At 55.3% G+C, this 16,099-nt stretch overlaps 1 protein-coding gene across 4 annotated transcripts in view; it reads left to right on the forward strand.

Annotated features, from left to right (window-relative positions):
- Positions 1-10,563, forward strand: part of OTUD5 (OTU deubiquitinase 5) — a 50,816-nt gene extending 40,253 nt beyond the window's left edge. For 3 of the 4 annotated variants that reach the window (XM_077329494.1, XM_077329495.1, XM_077329496.1), the window contains exons 4-9: positions 1,180-1,336; positions 1,428-1,576; positions 3,382-3,567; positions 3,717-3,951; positions 5,515-5,628; positions 8,400-10,563. In XM_077329494.1, coding sequence (XP_077185609.1) covers positions 1,180-1,336; positions 1,428-1,576; positions 3,382-3,567; positions 3,717-3,951; positions 5,515-5,628; positions 8,400-8,521 — 963 coding nt within the window. In that variant the 3' untranslated portion in view covers positions 8,522-10,563. The remainder of the gene's footprint in view (positions 1-1,179; positions 1,337-1,427; positions 1,577-3,381; positions 3,568-3,716; positions 3,952-5,514; positions 5,629-8,399) is intronic. The other variant, XM_077329493.1, reaches the window with a different exon arrangement.
- The last annotated feature ends 5,536 nt before the right edge of the window (positions 10,564-16,099 follow it).

Consider the following 16,099-nt stretch of genomic DNA (forward strand, 5'->3'; position numbering starts at 1 on the left):
CCGGGGGTCCCGCCAGCCGGCGTGGAGAGTGTGATGACGGAGACTGCTGGCAAGCTGATCGAGGGACCTTCTTGCCCATTGTTGTGGGGGAGGGGCAGTAACAGATACTGGGTGGGGAAGGGTAGTAGCTTGGTGGCTGAGCCAGACATTCAGGGGCAGGAGTTCCCCAGTTCAGCTCCTGGCATCAGCATTTTAAAGGATTTGTGAGACTCCATAACCTGAGGCTGTAGAGAGTCCCTGCCCGTTGGAACAGACAATGGCTTGGCGAGGTGGACCAAAAAGGCAGCTCGGTATAATTTCAGTGTGTCCCCACAACCTGTTCCACCAGCACAGTGGAAATGGGCATCAAATTCCAGAACAAGAGAAATAGCGTTAACACCCCCCACCCATAAAAGTTCTGCATTCTTTCTTCATTTCCCACATTTTGCATTTTTTCTGTTAACAGCAGGGCAAAGAAATCTCCTTCTGTGTCCTACCCACTCTAGGGACATTCTGGGATGAATATGCTCTCCTCTTCTTCCCCCCCCCCCCCTCCTCCATACCTACTTCTTGAAGGGGAAGAAGCTGGGAGAACTGCATCCCTTTCTTAGAAATCTCCTCAGTTCTCTTCCCTCTCTTGCTGCCTGTCCCAACTGAGATCTCTCTCCGTCCTGTTAGATTCTGTGTTAGTTAAGACCTGGTTTCCATATGGAATTCAAATCCAGAGGATGTAGTGATGGCCATGGGAATAACCAGTTTTAGGAGGGAATGAGATAGATTCAGGGGGGATGGCTTTATCAAGGGCAATTAGCCATGGAGACTAAAGGGAACCTCCACATTCAGAGGCACTGGTCCTCTGAATCCCAAAGCTAGGAGGCAACATCAGGGGAAGGCCTCAGCCTCTCTGTCCTGCTGTTGTTGGCCTTCCAGAGGACCTGTTTGGCCACTGTGGGAGGCAGGATGCTGGACTAGATGGACCCCTGGTCTGACCCAGCAGGGCTCGTCTGATGTTCTTAAGAAGCCCTCTGCCCTGTTGCTGGCCCTGGCTGGCTACTGTTTGAGACAGGGCGATGGACTATCGGTCTGGCCCAGCAGGGCTGTTCAGAAGTTCTCATGGAGTCCAGTAGCACCTCAGTGACTGATAAGAGTTTCAGTTCCTATTGTCATCCCCCTGACCTTTGAGGCCTTTCCGTATCACAGATGAAGAACGCCGATTACTTCTCCAATTACGTGACGGAAGACTTCACCACTTACATCAACCGGAAGCGGAAAAACAACTGTCACGGCAACCACATCGAGATGCAGGCGATGGCGGAGATGTACAACCGACCTGTGGAGGTTTACCAGTACGGCACAGGTAAGGACACGGTGGTCTGGGTTCCAGCGCCCGTCCCGTGGGCTTTGAGCCGGGAAGGGAGGCGATAATCCTGCCTTTCTGTCCTCCCCAGAGCCCATCAACACTTTCCACGGCATCCATCAGAACGAGGACGAGCCCATCCGGGTCAGCTACCACCGCAACATCCACTACAACTCCGTGGTGAACCCCAACAAGGCGACCATCGGCGTGGGGCTGGGCTTGCCCTCCTTCAAGCCAGGGGTGAGTCTCACTCGAGTGAGGGATGGAGAGTGGTAGGTTGAGGACCAGCATCCCCACCTGGCCAGGTTTCTTGCAGGTAGCCCCTCATCCTGTGGGACGAGATCGGGAGGAGCCGCAGACACTGGGGTGGAGGGACTTTGCAGGAAGAGGGAGTCATGGCGAGGAGGGCTGGGGGATGGAGAGAGCCTGCAACTTGGTCCCGATTATGATAATGATGAATTCTGCAGGGCCTGCAAGATGGAGCTCTTCCACCAGGCGTGCGGTTGAGGCTGGCCGGTTAAGGGCAAAAATCCGACGGAATCTTGGGCTTCCCACCTGCCCGTCCGCACTGCCCATTTGTTCCCCTCCCGTGCCTCCCAGTTCAGTATCTGGTGGGCCCGTGTGGTTATAGCCCTATCGGTAAAGGCTGGTGCAGAAGTGAATCACTGCAGTTTTGTAAATTTTATAATTTTAGCTTATTTTGTATTGCAACTGACCTTATTGCTTTCATTGTGTTTTAATTCATGCAAATTGCCCCGAGACGGCATTCCGAGAGGGGCAGTATATAAGCCTCTCGATAAATAAATAATAAAATGAATTATTATTATTTAATGTATAGCCCGCCCTTCCATACAAGCAGGCTTGGGGGCCGCTAACAGCATACAACTGCGGCTAAGAACATCTTTTAAAAATAATTATTTATTTCTTACTGGGTTTATTTATTTATTTATTATTGGATTTCTATGCTGTCCTCCTCTCATAAGGGCTCGGGGTGTTTCACAGCATGGATTGAAATACATAAGAACGAGTCGCTTATGAATTAAATTAAAATTATTCATAATGATAAAAATAAAAATAGCACCAGCATTCTGTCACATCAACCACCCCGCCTCCCAGCCATTATAGTTTACCCGCCCAGTGGCCAAGGCAGGGAGCATCTATCACTGTCTCGGGGAAACAGAGGAGGGGAAGGAACTTGAAAGGAGAATGGAGCGAGGCTCAACTTTATTCATCGCTTTGGCCTCAGCCAGTGTAACACTTAAAAACGCTCCTTAAAAACGAAGGCATGCAGTTCTCCCGTAACCCCACGGCCACTGCACACAGAACCTATTCAGAGTGAATGGCAGGAGAGTCTTCCAAGGTGCAGGGAGGAGGCAGCACAGCCAGGGGAAGGGACCCAAGATAGGGGGGAGCGGAGGGAGGCCCCTAGTTTCCCCCCTGTTCATCCTGGCCTCAACCACGGGCCTGGCGGAAGAGCCCTGTTTTACAGGCCCTGTAGGATTTTGATGATGCAGCTGGGCATACACTCACGAAGGGGAGAACCCAATTGGCCCGGCCAGGTGCCGATTCCTTCGGCAAGGCAGATGGATTGTGGGGGCGCAGGGCTTGCTCCCTGCTGGTGGCGTTTATACGACCCTCCTATTTCCGGCGCGGCCGTCCAGCCATATCTGACAGGAGCAGGCGATAAAGCACAGTGGAATGAGCAGCTCCAGGACAGTCTCTCTGGCTGTTTCCAAGCCTGCGTTTCCAAATGAACACGTCCTGGGTTTCTAGGAAGCCACCAAGTGTGTGGATGTGGAAAAAGCCCCAAGCTGGCGTCGCATGAACCTTGCCACCCAATCCTCTTGGCAGGGAGCAAGCAAACGTCTCCCTCTTCCCAGGCGGCCGTTGGGTAGACGCATCTTGTTCTATCCAGGTTCTGTCTTTCGAGTGGCCAGCAGGGCTGGGGCCCTTGACCTCTGCCCTGAAGGGGGGCGGAGCTGGGGCTCAACCCGGCCCCGCCCTACGAGCTCACTGAAGCTCCCCCCCCCACCCGCTTCTCTTAGTATGCGGAGCAGTCCTTGATGAAGAACGCGATCAAGACATCGGAGGAGTCGTGGATCGAGCAGCAGATGCTGGAAGACAAGAAGCGGGCGACGGACTGGGAGGCCACCAACGAGGCCATCGAGGAGCAGGTGGCCCGGGAGTCTTACCTGCAGTGGCTGCGGGACCAGGAGAAGCAGGCCAGACAGGTTAGTCTCATGCCTCGCGCAGGAGGGCAGCGAGGGCCATCGGGAGAGCAGGGCTGACGGCCCTTCTCCTCGACGCCGACGACCGTGGGGGTGGGGGTGGGGGCGGGATGCCCTGTGCGACTCAGAGAGCCACTCCGGTGTCCCTGAAGGCTCTCGCCGCCCTCTCCTCACAGCCCCGTAAAGCCAGCGCGACCTGCAGCTCCGCCACGGCAGCCGCGGCCAGCGGCTTGGAAGAATGGAGCGGCCGCTCCCCTCGCCAGCGCAGCTCGGCCTCTTCCCCGGAGCACCTGGACCTGCACAACGAGCTGGCCGCCGCCAAGCCCGCCTCCCCCGGGAGCACCGCCGCTCTAGCCCTTCCCAAGCCCCCCTCGCCCTGCGCCCCTGGTGAGCACAGCGCAGCGAGCAACGGATGCCGTCAGTGGGGAACCCGCCGGTCTTGGAGGGCCAGGCTGGCACGGGATGGGGGCTGCAGGGTGTCTGGTAGGGAAACGGGCTTGGGGGAGACTTGGGGACGGGCCAGGCATAGAAAAGGTAGGCTCAAAAACCTGGAAGCGACAGCGGATGTGCTCATCTTGGTACCCCACGTTATTGCATAAGCTTCCTCCACCAGGGTTTCGTGATGACCCTGGAAGGGTTTCCCAAATATATATATTAAATTATTTAAACATTTATTGGGTGATGTGACTATAAATGGTCTTGTTAACTTGCCTTCTGGTCCCAAAATGGCCAGTGATGGGCCTGGAGGGGGTGGGAAGGGGAGGGGCCCTATGTAGGCATGTAGCTAGGTTGGTGTAGTGGTTAGGAGCACTGACTTCTAATCTGGCCACCTAGGTTTGATTCCCTGCTCTTCCAGCATATGCAGCCAGCTGACTGACCTTGGGCTAGTCACAATCTTGATAAAGTTGTTCTGACCGAGCAGGAATCTCAGGGCTCTCTCAGCCTCGCCCACCTCACAGGGGGTCTGTTGTGGGCAGAGGAAAGGGAAGGTGAAAGTTAGCCGGTTTGAGACTCCTTCAGGGAGAGAAAAGCGGCATAATAAGAACCAACTCTTCTTCAGTAAAATCAGGTCACTCAGCCCAAGATCACCCAGCTGGCTTCATGTGCAGGACTAGGGAATTAAATCGGGCTTTCCAGGTTGGAGTTCACCACTCCTAACCACGAAACCACGCTGAAACCTTGCTTTGGGCTGATCCTGCGTTGAGCAGGGGGTTGGACTAGATGGCCTGTGTGGCCCCTTCCAACTCTATGATTCTGTGATTCTATGAGCAGGGGGTTGGACTAGATGGCCTGTGTGGCCCCTTCCAACTCTATGATTCTGTGATTCTATGAGCAGGGGGTTGGACTAGATGGCCTGTATGGCCCCTTCCAACTCTATGATTCTGTGATTCTATGAGCAGGGGGTTGGACTAGATGGCCTGTGTGGCCCCTTCCAACTCTGTGATTCTGTGATTCTATGAGCAGGGGGTTGGACTAGATGGCCTGTATGGCCCCTTCCAACTCTATGATTCTGTGATTCTATGAGCAGGGGGTTGGACTAGATGGCCTGTATGGCCCCTTCCAACTCTATGATTCTGTGATTCTATGAGCAGGGGGTTGGACTAGATGGCCTGTATGGCCCCTTCCAACTCTATGATTCTATGAGCAGGGGGTTGGACTAGATGGCCTGTATGGCCCCTTCCAACTCTATGATTCTGTGATTCTATGAGCAGGGGGTTGGACTAGATGGCCTGTGTGGCCCCTTCCAACTCTATGATTCTGTGACTTGGAGGAAAGGCACGACCATTTCTGAGGGCCACAAAAACACCGCTTTGAGGGGTCCCTTTGGAGGGGGGGGCAGGACAGTGGCCGATGGCGTCCCGCGGGGGATACCAGCCCCTGAACGCCGAAAGAGGAATGGAGCTTCTTCCGGCGCCACTAACGTCTGCTCCCTGACCCCTCCTTTCCCAGGCACAAGCAGCCAGCTGTCAGCCAGCGGTGGCCGAGCCACCCCTCCCTTAGTGTCGCTGTATCCGGCCCTGGAGTGCCGGGCAATAATGCAACAGATGTCTCCCACGGCGTTCGGTAAGAACCTTCCTTTGCGGGGAGAGCAGCCAAGCCAAGTGGGGGGGGGGGGGGGAGTGATTGAGTGTGTGTTAGAGGGGAGGGGGGCAGCAGGAAGGTTTTATTTCCCGCTTGCTCTGCTGGGCTGTGACCGTGCCACGTTGAAAGTTGCCCTCAGGGGTGCAATCCGGCTCTTGTAAGTTTTAAAAACCAAGTCTCCAGGCCAGGGGTAGTCAAACTGCGGCCCTCCAGATGTCCATGGACCACAATTCCCAGAAGCCCCTGCCAGCATTCGCTGGCAGGGGCTTCTGGGAATTGTGGTCCATGGACATCTGGAGGGCCGCAGTTTGACTACCCCTGCTCCAGGCCATCCGGACGGCGGATAAAAATCGAGCTTTGAGTTGGTTTGGCTCAAAACAGCAAGGTAAGAAGAGCCACCTGTGGATTTCCCGAGGCCAGGTAGATCAGGACAGGTTTGTAGAATCATAGAATTGACAGGTTAGTTTGCGTCTCTGTGGCAGTGGAGTGCAACCACAGTCCAATGGCATTTTGAGAACACAAATCCATTCCTAGGAAAGGACGGAAGAGGCAACGGGGAGGTTTTATTGCCTGCCGCTCTGGAAAATCTGCACACGCCCCGTGTCCTTTTCAGGCCTTTTTGACCCACAAATCAGTCTTGCTCCAGCACGAGACCTTTCCTTGTTTCCCGCTGATCTCAGCTGCGCCAGCCCGTACGTGCAAATCTCAGCCTCCTTGTCTCCTTTTGTGTTTGGGGTCAGCGGGGAAGGCGCTGGCTTTGGAGTCCTGAGCTTGAACTGCAGAACGGAAGAAGCCACAACTACATCGCAGGGTGGTCGTGGGAGGAAAGTGGCATGAGCTCCCAGGAGCTCTGCTGAGCTGACCTGTGCAGCAGGAGGAACGAGCAAGAGTCCCCAGAGGACCTTGATGCAGGCTTTCTCAACCAGGGTTTCGTACAACCGGGGGGGGGGGGGGTGCTGGCCCTGGAAGGGTTTCCCGAATGGGTGGGAGTGAATTGATTTTTAACGTAGTTTTTAAATGTGTTAAACGTTTATCAGGTGATAGGACCCTAAAGCAGGGGTAGTCAAACTGCGGCCCTCCAGATGTCCATGGACTACAATTCCCAGGAGCCCTTGCCAGCATTCGCTGGCGAATGCTGGCAAGGGCTCCTGGGAATTGTAGTCCATGGACATCTGGAGGGCCGCAGTTTGACTACCCCTGCCCTAAAGGGTCGATCTTCCCACACCCCTCCAAAAATGGCCAATGATGGGCCTGGAGGGGGTGGGGAGGGGAGGGGCCTCAGGTGGGCGTGTCCACAGCTCTGCTTCCCAACTGCATTCTGCACGAGCGCATCACTTCTGAGGGATTCTCGAAGAATGCAAAATATTGCAGGGGCCTCTCAGTGGTAAAAAAGTCTGATTCCTGAAACATCGAGCGACGACTCACGAAAGCTTCTCTGCCACCACCAATTTTGTTCGTCTTTACGATGCTGCTGGCCTGTGGCTCTACTCCACTGCTACAGAGAGGCAAACTAACCCGTCAGCCCGTCTTGATCTACCAGACCTCGGGAAATCCTCGTGACTCTTCTTACCTTGCTGTTTTGAGCCAAACCAACCCCAGGCTTGGTTTATCCGCCATCCGTATGGGCTGGAGACTTGGTTTTTAAAACGTAAAGACCTGATGGCAGCTTTCAAGGTGGCGGATTTTCCAGAGCAGCTGGCAAGAAAACCTCCCCACTTCCTCTTCCGTGCTCTCCTAGGAATGGATTTGTTTTCTCAAAACAAAAGCTAGCAGGGCCTGACAAAGCTTAAGGGGTAATTCATCTCTGGCTACAGGAGAGCAGTCAGAAAAGAGTTTGAATGTCAAGAGAGAATCCGGAATAAAGGGGTGTTCTGGGTAGAGCTGAAAGGAATTCAGAGTTGGAATCTGAAATCATGCAAAACTCCCAATTGTGAGTCTGCACTAGAAATATTCAGATTACCCTACTGCTCTTCTAGGACGTTCCCCTGCGTCTGCTGCAGACCATAGAGACTGGGGGAGGCAGCCTAGAGTGTCACCCAGAAGCGACCCTGCATCGTCGCCAAATTCCACCCTCCCCAGGCACTGCCCTCCCCCAAGCCCCCCTGCATTTGCCTTGAAATTGTTGGGCATCCAGCTACAGCCTTTCCCCTGGGTGAGCCGCCCAGAGTGTCCTGATTTGAATGTACGAACCCTTCATTTACCCATGACGTCCTTTCAGCTCTGCTCGTGGAGTTCTGTAAACAGGCCTTGGGATGGTTGACGTGAGGGCAGCCATGTTGCATTTGCAGCAGGAGGGTCAGCGCTGAGCTGACCAGCGCTGAGAGCCAGTTTGGTGTAGTGGTTAGGAGTGCGGACTTCTAATCTGGCATGCCGGGTTCGATTCTGCGCTCCCCCACGTGCAGGGTGGGTGGCCTTGGGCTCGCCACGGCACTGATAAAACTGTTCTGACCGAGCAGGAATATCAGGGCTCTCTCAGCCTCACCTACCTCACAGGGTGTCTGTTGTGGGGAGAGGAATGGGAAGGCGACTGTAAGCCGCTTTGAGCCTCCTTCGGGTAGAGAAAAGCGGCATATAAGAACCAACTCTTCTTCTTCTTCTGAGCACAGGTTGGGCAGGTGCCCAACTCCAGGAGACGGGAACAGTTCAGTTTGGCAAGGCGTAAGAGAGACAGGGCTGGCGGGAAGAGTGTTGGCGGAGCAGCCCTTCCCCCTGGGCCAAACTCACCCTCCTTTCCCCTTTATCCTCTCCCCCAGGCCTGAGCGACTGGGACGACGACGAAATCCTGGCCTCGGTGCTGGCCGTGTCACAGCAGGAGTACTTGGAAAGCATGAAGAAGAGCACCCTGCATAGAGACAGTGGTTCCGACAAGAGTTGATAACTCGCTGGCGCCCACCCGGTGCTCCCCCGACGCCCCTTAGGTGCATGTTTTGGCAGGAAGGATGACAATACCTGGGACCCCTCCCCTCCTCCTCCTCTCCTTTCTCCTCCGCTGCGGATCCACGCTCCTCCAGCCGCTCCGCGCTGCCCCCCACACACACGTTGAGCTCTCTGTGTCTGACCCCCCCGCCCACTGGTGCGCGGAGGGGGGCTGCGCAAGAGAGGGACAGGACCTCTGACACCAGGAGCCGGAATATGCACAGACTGGGGCACGCTGGGCTTTCCCCCCCTCCCCTTCATCAGCCCGTCCTTCGTGGTTCAAGGCGACGATGGTTCCGGTCCCGAGGGATCCCTGCCTGCTTTGGGAGCGTCGCAGGTGGGGGAGCGGACCGAAGTTGGACTTGGGAGGCGGAGGGAAGGTTTGCGCGGGGGAGAAATACGGACAGTATGCTGCTGTTTCCTGCTCCTCCCGCTGGCATCCTGGCCCCTACCGGAAGAGAACAGCAGGGCGGGAGGCCCTGATCCCGCAGCCGTTTCAATCACGTGGCCTTCTACACGGGGGAGTCCCGTTTGTCATCGGCGCCAGGGCCCACCTGGATCACTGTCTCTTCCTCCCCATCTCTGCACACTCCCCTGTCGGCTTGCCTGAGTCGCCCGATGGCCACTGAAGCGCACTGTTCCTCCGGCTCTCGCCCATTGCAGCTGTGCAGCCTCCCTGCCACCGCTGCTGCGGGCGGTCCTCAGCCTTATCCCCAGCTCTCCCCGTGCCCAGCAGCAGAGGAGGGCCCCCCGTCGCCCCTCCACGAGACTTCTCCCTTGGCAGTCAGCCCGGCCTTAATAGCAGAACAGCGAGGAAAGGTCAAAGGTGGGGGTGGGCAGGGGGCAGGAGAGCCCTCCTGTAGAAAGTGCTTTGAAATCCCAGGGCAAGGGTCAGTCCCGGGGGGGAGAGGGAGGGTCTCCTAGCCTCTAGACCAGGAGAGGCCAAACTGCAGCTCTCCTGATGTCGACGGACTACAGTTCCCACAAGGCCCTGCCTGCACTTCAGGGGCTCCTGGGAATTGTAGTCCGTCAGCATTTGGAGAGGCACAATTTGGCCACCCCTGCTCTAGACCAGTGGTAGTCAACCTGTGGTCCTCCAGATGTTCGTGGACTACAGTTCCCATGAGCCCCTGCCAGCATTTGCTGGCAGGGGCTCATGGGACCTGTAGTCCATGAACATCTGGAGGACCACAGGTTCGATCGGTGCAAAACAGTCTTCAAGAATCAGCCTCCAGCAACGTTACCTCTTTCGTACGTGGCGTCTTCCTTGCTTCTGCTACGGTGACGCACGCCCTCATTCTCCATGCTGGGACCGCCCCCAATCTTTTGGGCTGTGCATTCTCAAGCCAAGGAACACCCCCTCCCCCCCCCCAAAAAAAAAAACAAACCAGCTGCTGGATTCTTTTTTGCACCTTCACATGAAGGCTGAAATCCTGGAAGGGGGCAGGTGGGAAGAGTCACTCACGTTTCTGGCCCCTCAACCTTCATCCGAGGGGCCTGTGCTGCTGCTGTACGAACAGGGATCTGGGGAGACCCCCACTAGAAGACTGGTTTTAAAATAATCTGGTGCCTGAAATAAAGTTTGGGCAGAGCTGACGTCCTGCCCTGCTTCTCTCTTCTCCCCTCCCCTTTCTTCACCCCTTCAACCTCTGGACAGGTGGTCACAGGTGCAGGCACGGAACGAACCAATGCTTCAAGGAGGGATGAGGTTATTCCCTGTCCTCCATGAGAAGTCTCTTTCTCTCGCTCAAACTCTATGCTTTCTCACTCCCCACCCACCCCCCCCGGCCTTTCCCCCCCACTTGTGGGTGGAGCCTCCGGCTGCCCAGGTGCTCCGCCCAGGTACTGGTGACTCACCAGTCGGAAATTCAGATGCCTTGACCGGGAATGCCAAATTCTGCAAGGCTGGTGTAAGCAGAGTAAATTATGTAAATACGACTTTTATTTGACCTAGTAAAGCAATCAGATAGATTTTGAGATATATTAAATGGAGAATGCCCATCCTGCGGTGACCTTGGCTGCTTGCGTTGCCCTCGGCTGTCTTTTGGAACGGGTTTCAAAAGGCGGGGAGGGATGGGGGGGTCTCGGGAGGGGCCGACCACAAAGCCACCGGGATTCTTTGATTATTGATCCATCGATTATACTATTTAGGGAGTCCCTGGCGGGTCAGTCCTGTCAGCATAACGGGACGTCCGTTCACCGGTACACGAGGATTTCAGAAGTCCGGGACCACCAGAAAGACTTGAAGCTGAACAGAAATATTCACACGGCAGAGGGACAGAAATGGGACCCTACTTACAAGCTGAATCCAGCAGCAGCTGCTGCATAGATTTTTAGACCCTGCTTTTCTCTAAGGCGACCTTTCTCAACCTTTGGACCATGGAAGAGCCCCTAAAATAATGTTTCAGGCTTCAAGGAGTCCTAGACGTTATGTCACCCCTGAAAGTGACATCACTACCCACACCCTTAGGTCTCCTTTTGCTCCTCCCCCTCCCGACCGATTTTAATACTAGTATGGTGGCTGTGGCTCATCTAGGCCGGAAAGAAGAGTAGGACCTGGGAATACAGTCCATGTTCCGTCCCCCCCCCCCGTATCACACCACTGCAGAGCTCCCACAGACCCCTTCAGGAACCCCAGGGGTCCCGAGACCCCTGGTTGGGAATTCCTGCTCTAAGGAGTCTTAAAGTGGCTTATGGCCACCTTTCTCATAAGCGTCCCCTTGGGAGGCAGGTGGGGATGTGAGAGAACCAGGACTGGCCCACGATCACCCAGCTGGCTCCCCATGGAGAAGGAGCAGGGAATCGAACCCGCCTCTTCCAGTCATAGGCCACTGCTCGTAAACCAGGACACCCCGCCAGCTCTTACAGACCACAGTCTGGGATTCTTTTGGCAGGCCAGCCCATGACCTTGTCCTCACACAGAGCTTCAGGGCTATCTCGACACGGGCTCAGGGCTGGTGAGCACACAGGCGGTCCCCAGCAGCAGCCATATGGACTATGCCGTCCTCCTAAGAGGACCCCCACGGAAGCGTGTGCAGTAGCAGGGAGCATTTCTATGAAACCGCACGCCTAGCAGCGCTGTGACCCGGACTCAATTCCTCTCTCGGTCCCCATTTCTTCTCCAGCCAACTCTCCAAAAGATTCTCCAGTATGCCTTAGGGCAGGGGTAGTCAACCTGTGGCATTTGCTGGCAGGGGCTCGTGGGAATTGTAGTCCATGGACATCTGGAGGACCACAGGTTGACTACCCCTGCCTTAGGGTTGTGCTGTCCCGAATGGTTTTCAACCTTGCTGTGGGAAATTAAGGCCCTGGCTTTTCTGGTGTGTATTTATCCAGGCCAGTGCTCTGTGTCACAACAGTGGGCCATCAGGTGGTCCTCCAGAAAGGCTAAACCTCCAGAAGCCCTCCCCCTGTTGCATCACTCCTCCAGACATTAAAAAGTCTGCACATGGGGACATCTTTATGACCAATGAAGTTTTATTCTAGATACCTGGAGAGCCAGTTTGGTGTCGTGGTTAGGAGTGTGGACTTCTAATCTGGCAAGCCAGGTTTGATTCCCCGCTCCCCCATATGCAGCCAGCTGGGTGACCTTGAGCTCAGCCCAGCACTGAGAAAGCTGTTCTGACCGAGCAGTGATTTCAGGGCTCTCTCAACCTCACGGAGTGTCTGTTGTGGGGAGAGGAAAGGGAAGGCGAATGGAAGCTGCTCTGAGATCCCTTCAGGGAGAGAAAAGCGGCATATAAGAACCAACTCGCCTTTTTTGTGAGCATGCACACAATATACCCAGAATTAAACTTTCTTGTTCAGAAGGGTGCCACTGGAATAAAACTCTGTCCTGCCACTTCCGACCAAGAAGAAGAGTTGGTTTATCTACCCTGCTTTTTCACCATTCAAAAAAGTCTTCCCAGCAGGTGACAGTCGCCTTCCTTTCCTCTCCCCGTGACAGACGCCCTGTGAGGCGGGTGAGACTGAGGGAGCTCTAAGAGAACTGTGAGAACAGCCCTAAGGGAACTGTGACCGGCCCAAGCCTTCTGCATGTGGAGGAGGAGCTGGGTTGGCTCTCTGGATGAGAGGCCGCTGCTCTCAACCGATGCACTGAGCTGGTTCTCAGAGCCGATGCACTGAGCTGGTTCCTCTCCCTGAGGAATCGCCTGTGTCCCTTGAGCAGTAAGCAAACAGCTGAGCAGAAGGGATCAGCGGAGGGCAAAAACTCATCCCCATTCTAACAATCCTTCCTATAATACATTCTAGAGCAGGGGTAGTCAAACTGCGGCCCTCCAGATGTCCATGGACTACAATTCCCAGGAGCCCCTGCCAGCATTCGCTGGCAGGGGCTCCTGGGAATTGTAGTCCATGGACATCTGGAGGGCCGCAGTTTGACTACCCCTGTTCTAGAGGGAAAGGGTGAACAGAGGGCGCAGGGGGAATTAGCTGCCGCCACTCCTGCAAAGGGGGGCCACGATCTTCCTTGCCTCCCGGCCTCAACCGCAGACCTGGCGGAAGAGCTCCATTCTTGCAGGCCCTGCGGAACGCTGAACATTCCCGCAGCTCCTCCGGGAGCTCGTTCCACCAGGAATGACTTCCAGGAACACTAGAAGCGGTGCCAAGCCCCTTCAGAGAACTGGGTGCGGGAGAAAGATGTCGGAGCCACTGTGGAGAAACAGACTAGGCCTGCTGAGCAAGAAGGAAGTTATGGGGCAAGGCCACGAAACCCTTGGGGATTTCTCGCGGAACCCCAGCAATTCCTGGATGCCTGGTTGGGAGTCTCTGCCTTCGTGCAAAGGACCCATCCGCTGGGGCGTGTCGTGGCTCAGCCCAAGTTCCCGTGAAATGTCATCTCCAGCGTCGGCCGATGCCTCCCAGCCGCAAGCCGCATTCCTAGTCTGGGTAAGCATTGTTTGTAAGGTCATCGCAGAGAGAACTGCTGGGCTTTGAGCACGGAGACAACCTGCTGGGGTGAGCTACGGAAGGCTTCTTTCCTCCTTACGCTGAGTAGGCAGAAAGGAATCGACAACAAATGACAGTATGGAGCGCTCAGATCTGCTGCCGTGCGGGGCGGAGGATACCCGGGAGCACCCGAACCAGAGGAACAAGTTTCTAGTCCTCAGTGAGCTCAGAGAGAGAGAGAGAGAGAGAGAAGAATGTGTAAATTATAGTTTACCCAGAAAGGTGCCTGAAGTGGTAGTCTCCACTTCGAATGACCCGAAAACAACATCAACCCCAAACCCATAACTAAAATATCACAAAAACAAACACGCCCGCACAAGGATCGAGAACAAGAAGAAGAGCTGTTCTTTTGTAGCCCTCTTTTTACTGCCTGGAGGATTGTCAAACTGGCTCACGATCACCTGCCCTTTCGCTCCCGACAACAGGCACCCTGTGAGAAACAGGAGGCTGAGAGGACTGGGACCGGCTCAAGGTCGCCCGACAGGCTTCATGTTGGAAGGGACCTCATGGGGTCATCTAGTCCAACCCTCTGCACTGTGCAGGACACTCACAACCCTCTTACTCATCTACTGTAACCTGCCAAGAGAGGCCAAGGAAAACAAATTTTTTCACAAGAAGAGTTGGGTTTTATACCCCACTTTTCACTGCCTGAAGGAGTCTCAAAGTGGCTTACAATCGCCTTCCCTTTCCTCTCCCCATGACAGACACCCTGTGAGGAAGGTGGGTCTGGGAGAGCTATGAGAGAACTGATACAGTCCTGGACTATCAGGACTGTGACTAGACCATGGTCACATGGCTGGCTGCTTGTGGGGGAGGGGGTAAATCAAACCAGCTTGCCAGATTAGAAGCTGCTGCTCTTAACCACTACACCAAGCTATTCCCTTTATAAAGAGGAGACGTGAAACTGCCTGATACTGAATCACACCCCGGGTCCATCCTGGTCAGTGTTGTCTGTCAGACTGGCAGCCGCTCCAGGGTCCCAGGCAGAGGTCTTTCCCATCTCCTCCTCTTGCATCCTTTCCATGGGCAGTTGCATGGATCTGCAGCCAAAGAGCATTATTTGTGTCCAGTCCACAGTCCAGGGGTGACCAAACTGTGACTCTCCGGATGTCCATGGACTACAGTGACCAAGAGCCTCTGCCGGCAGAGTCTCTACCCTTGCTAGAGACCCACAAGAGTTTTCATGGTATAAATGTTCAAGAATAAAGGCCTACTGCATCCTTGAAACTAGAGATGTCAGCGATTGAACCTGGGACCTTCTGCCTGCCAAGCAGAGGATCAGCCACTGAGCCAGGGTCTCAGGCCAAGGCCTTTCCCATCCCCTCCTGCCTGGTCCTTTTAACTGGAGATGCCGGAGATTGAACCTGGGACCTTCTGCCTGCCAAGCAGAGGCTCTGCCACTGAGCCAGGGTCTCAGGTCAAAGTCTTTCCCCTCCCCTCCTGCCTGGTCCTTCTAACTGGAGATGCCGGGGATTGAACCTGGGACTTCCTGCCTGCCAAGCAGAGGCTCTGCCACTGAGCCAGGGTCTCAGGCCAAGGTCTTCCCCATCCCCTCCTGCCTGGTCCTTCTAACTGGAGATGCCGGGGATTGAACCTGGGACCTTCTGCCTGCCAAGCAGAGGCTCTGCCACTGAACCGGGGTCTCAGGCCAAGGCCTTTCCCATCCCCTCCTGCCTGGAGATGCCAGGAATTGAACCTGGGACCTTCTGCCTGCCAAGCAGAGGCTCTGCCACTGAGCCAGGGTCTCAGGTCAAGGTCTTTCCCATCCCCTCCTTCCTGGTCCTTCTAACTGGAGATGCCGGGGATTGAACCTGGGACCTTCTGCCTGCCAAGCAGAGGCTCTGCCACTGAGCCAGGGTCTCAGGCCAAGGTCTTTCCCATCCCCTCCTGCCTGGTCCTTCTAACTGGAGATGCCGGGGATTGAACCTGGGACCTTCTGCCTGCCAAGCAGAGGCTCTGCCACTGAGCCAGGGTCTCAGGCCAAGGTCTCTCCCATCCCCTCCTGCCTGGTCCTTTTCCAAGGGCTGTTGCCCCTTTTCTACATTGTTTGCTCAGCATGCAAATGTATTGTTTGTAAAGCCCCTGAATTCCCAGGACGTGGGACACTCATCATCAGGTCTGTCTGTGCAAAACAAGGCAGGGTAGAAAGAAACGAGGAAATTCCCAAGGCGGCCCCAGCTTTTAGGGAATCGGTCCCGGCCTGCACACCCCAGGAAGAGTTTCCACCAGAGACGGAAGGAGGAAAAACGGCCTCTAGTCATCTGACATTTTGCATGCAAGTCATCCTTGTCGCAGCAAGTTCCAAAGATTAATCACATCCTGAGAAAACTTTTCGGGGGGGGGGAGAAGAGGAGGCCCCAAAAAAGAAATTTGGCATGCAGGAGCAAAGCCAGTCTGACAGGATCCTTGGGGAGGGAGTCACACGGCCACACGCGGGCGCCCGGGAATGCCCAAACCGGAAGGGCGAGATTCCAGGCTGCCGGGAGCCCCGGGTCGGATCCCGGCCCAGCTTCTGCCAGTGAACCGTCCTGTCTTTTCTTGGGAGAGGCGCTCCTGCCAGGGGGTGACCAGCTCCAGGAGGGGAAATACC

This window comes from Paroedura picta, chromosome 3 (genome assembly GCF_049243985.1).
Source record: "Paroedura picta isolate Pp20150507F chromosome 3, Ppicta_v3.0, whole genome shotgun sequence".
NCBI lineage: Eukaryota > Metazoa > Chordata > Lepidosauria > Squamata > Gekkonidae > Paroedura > Paroedura picta.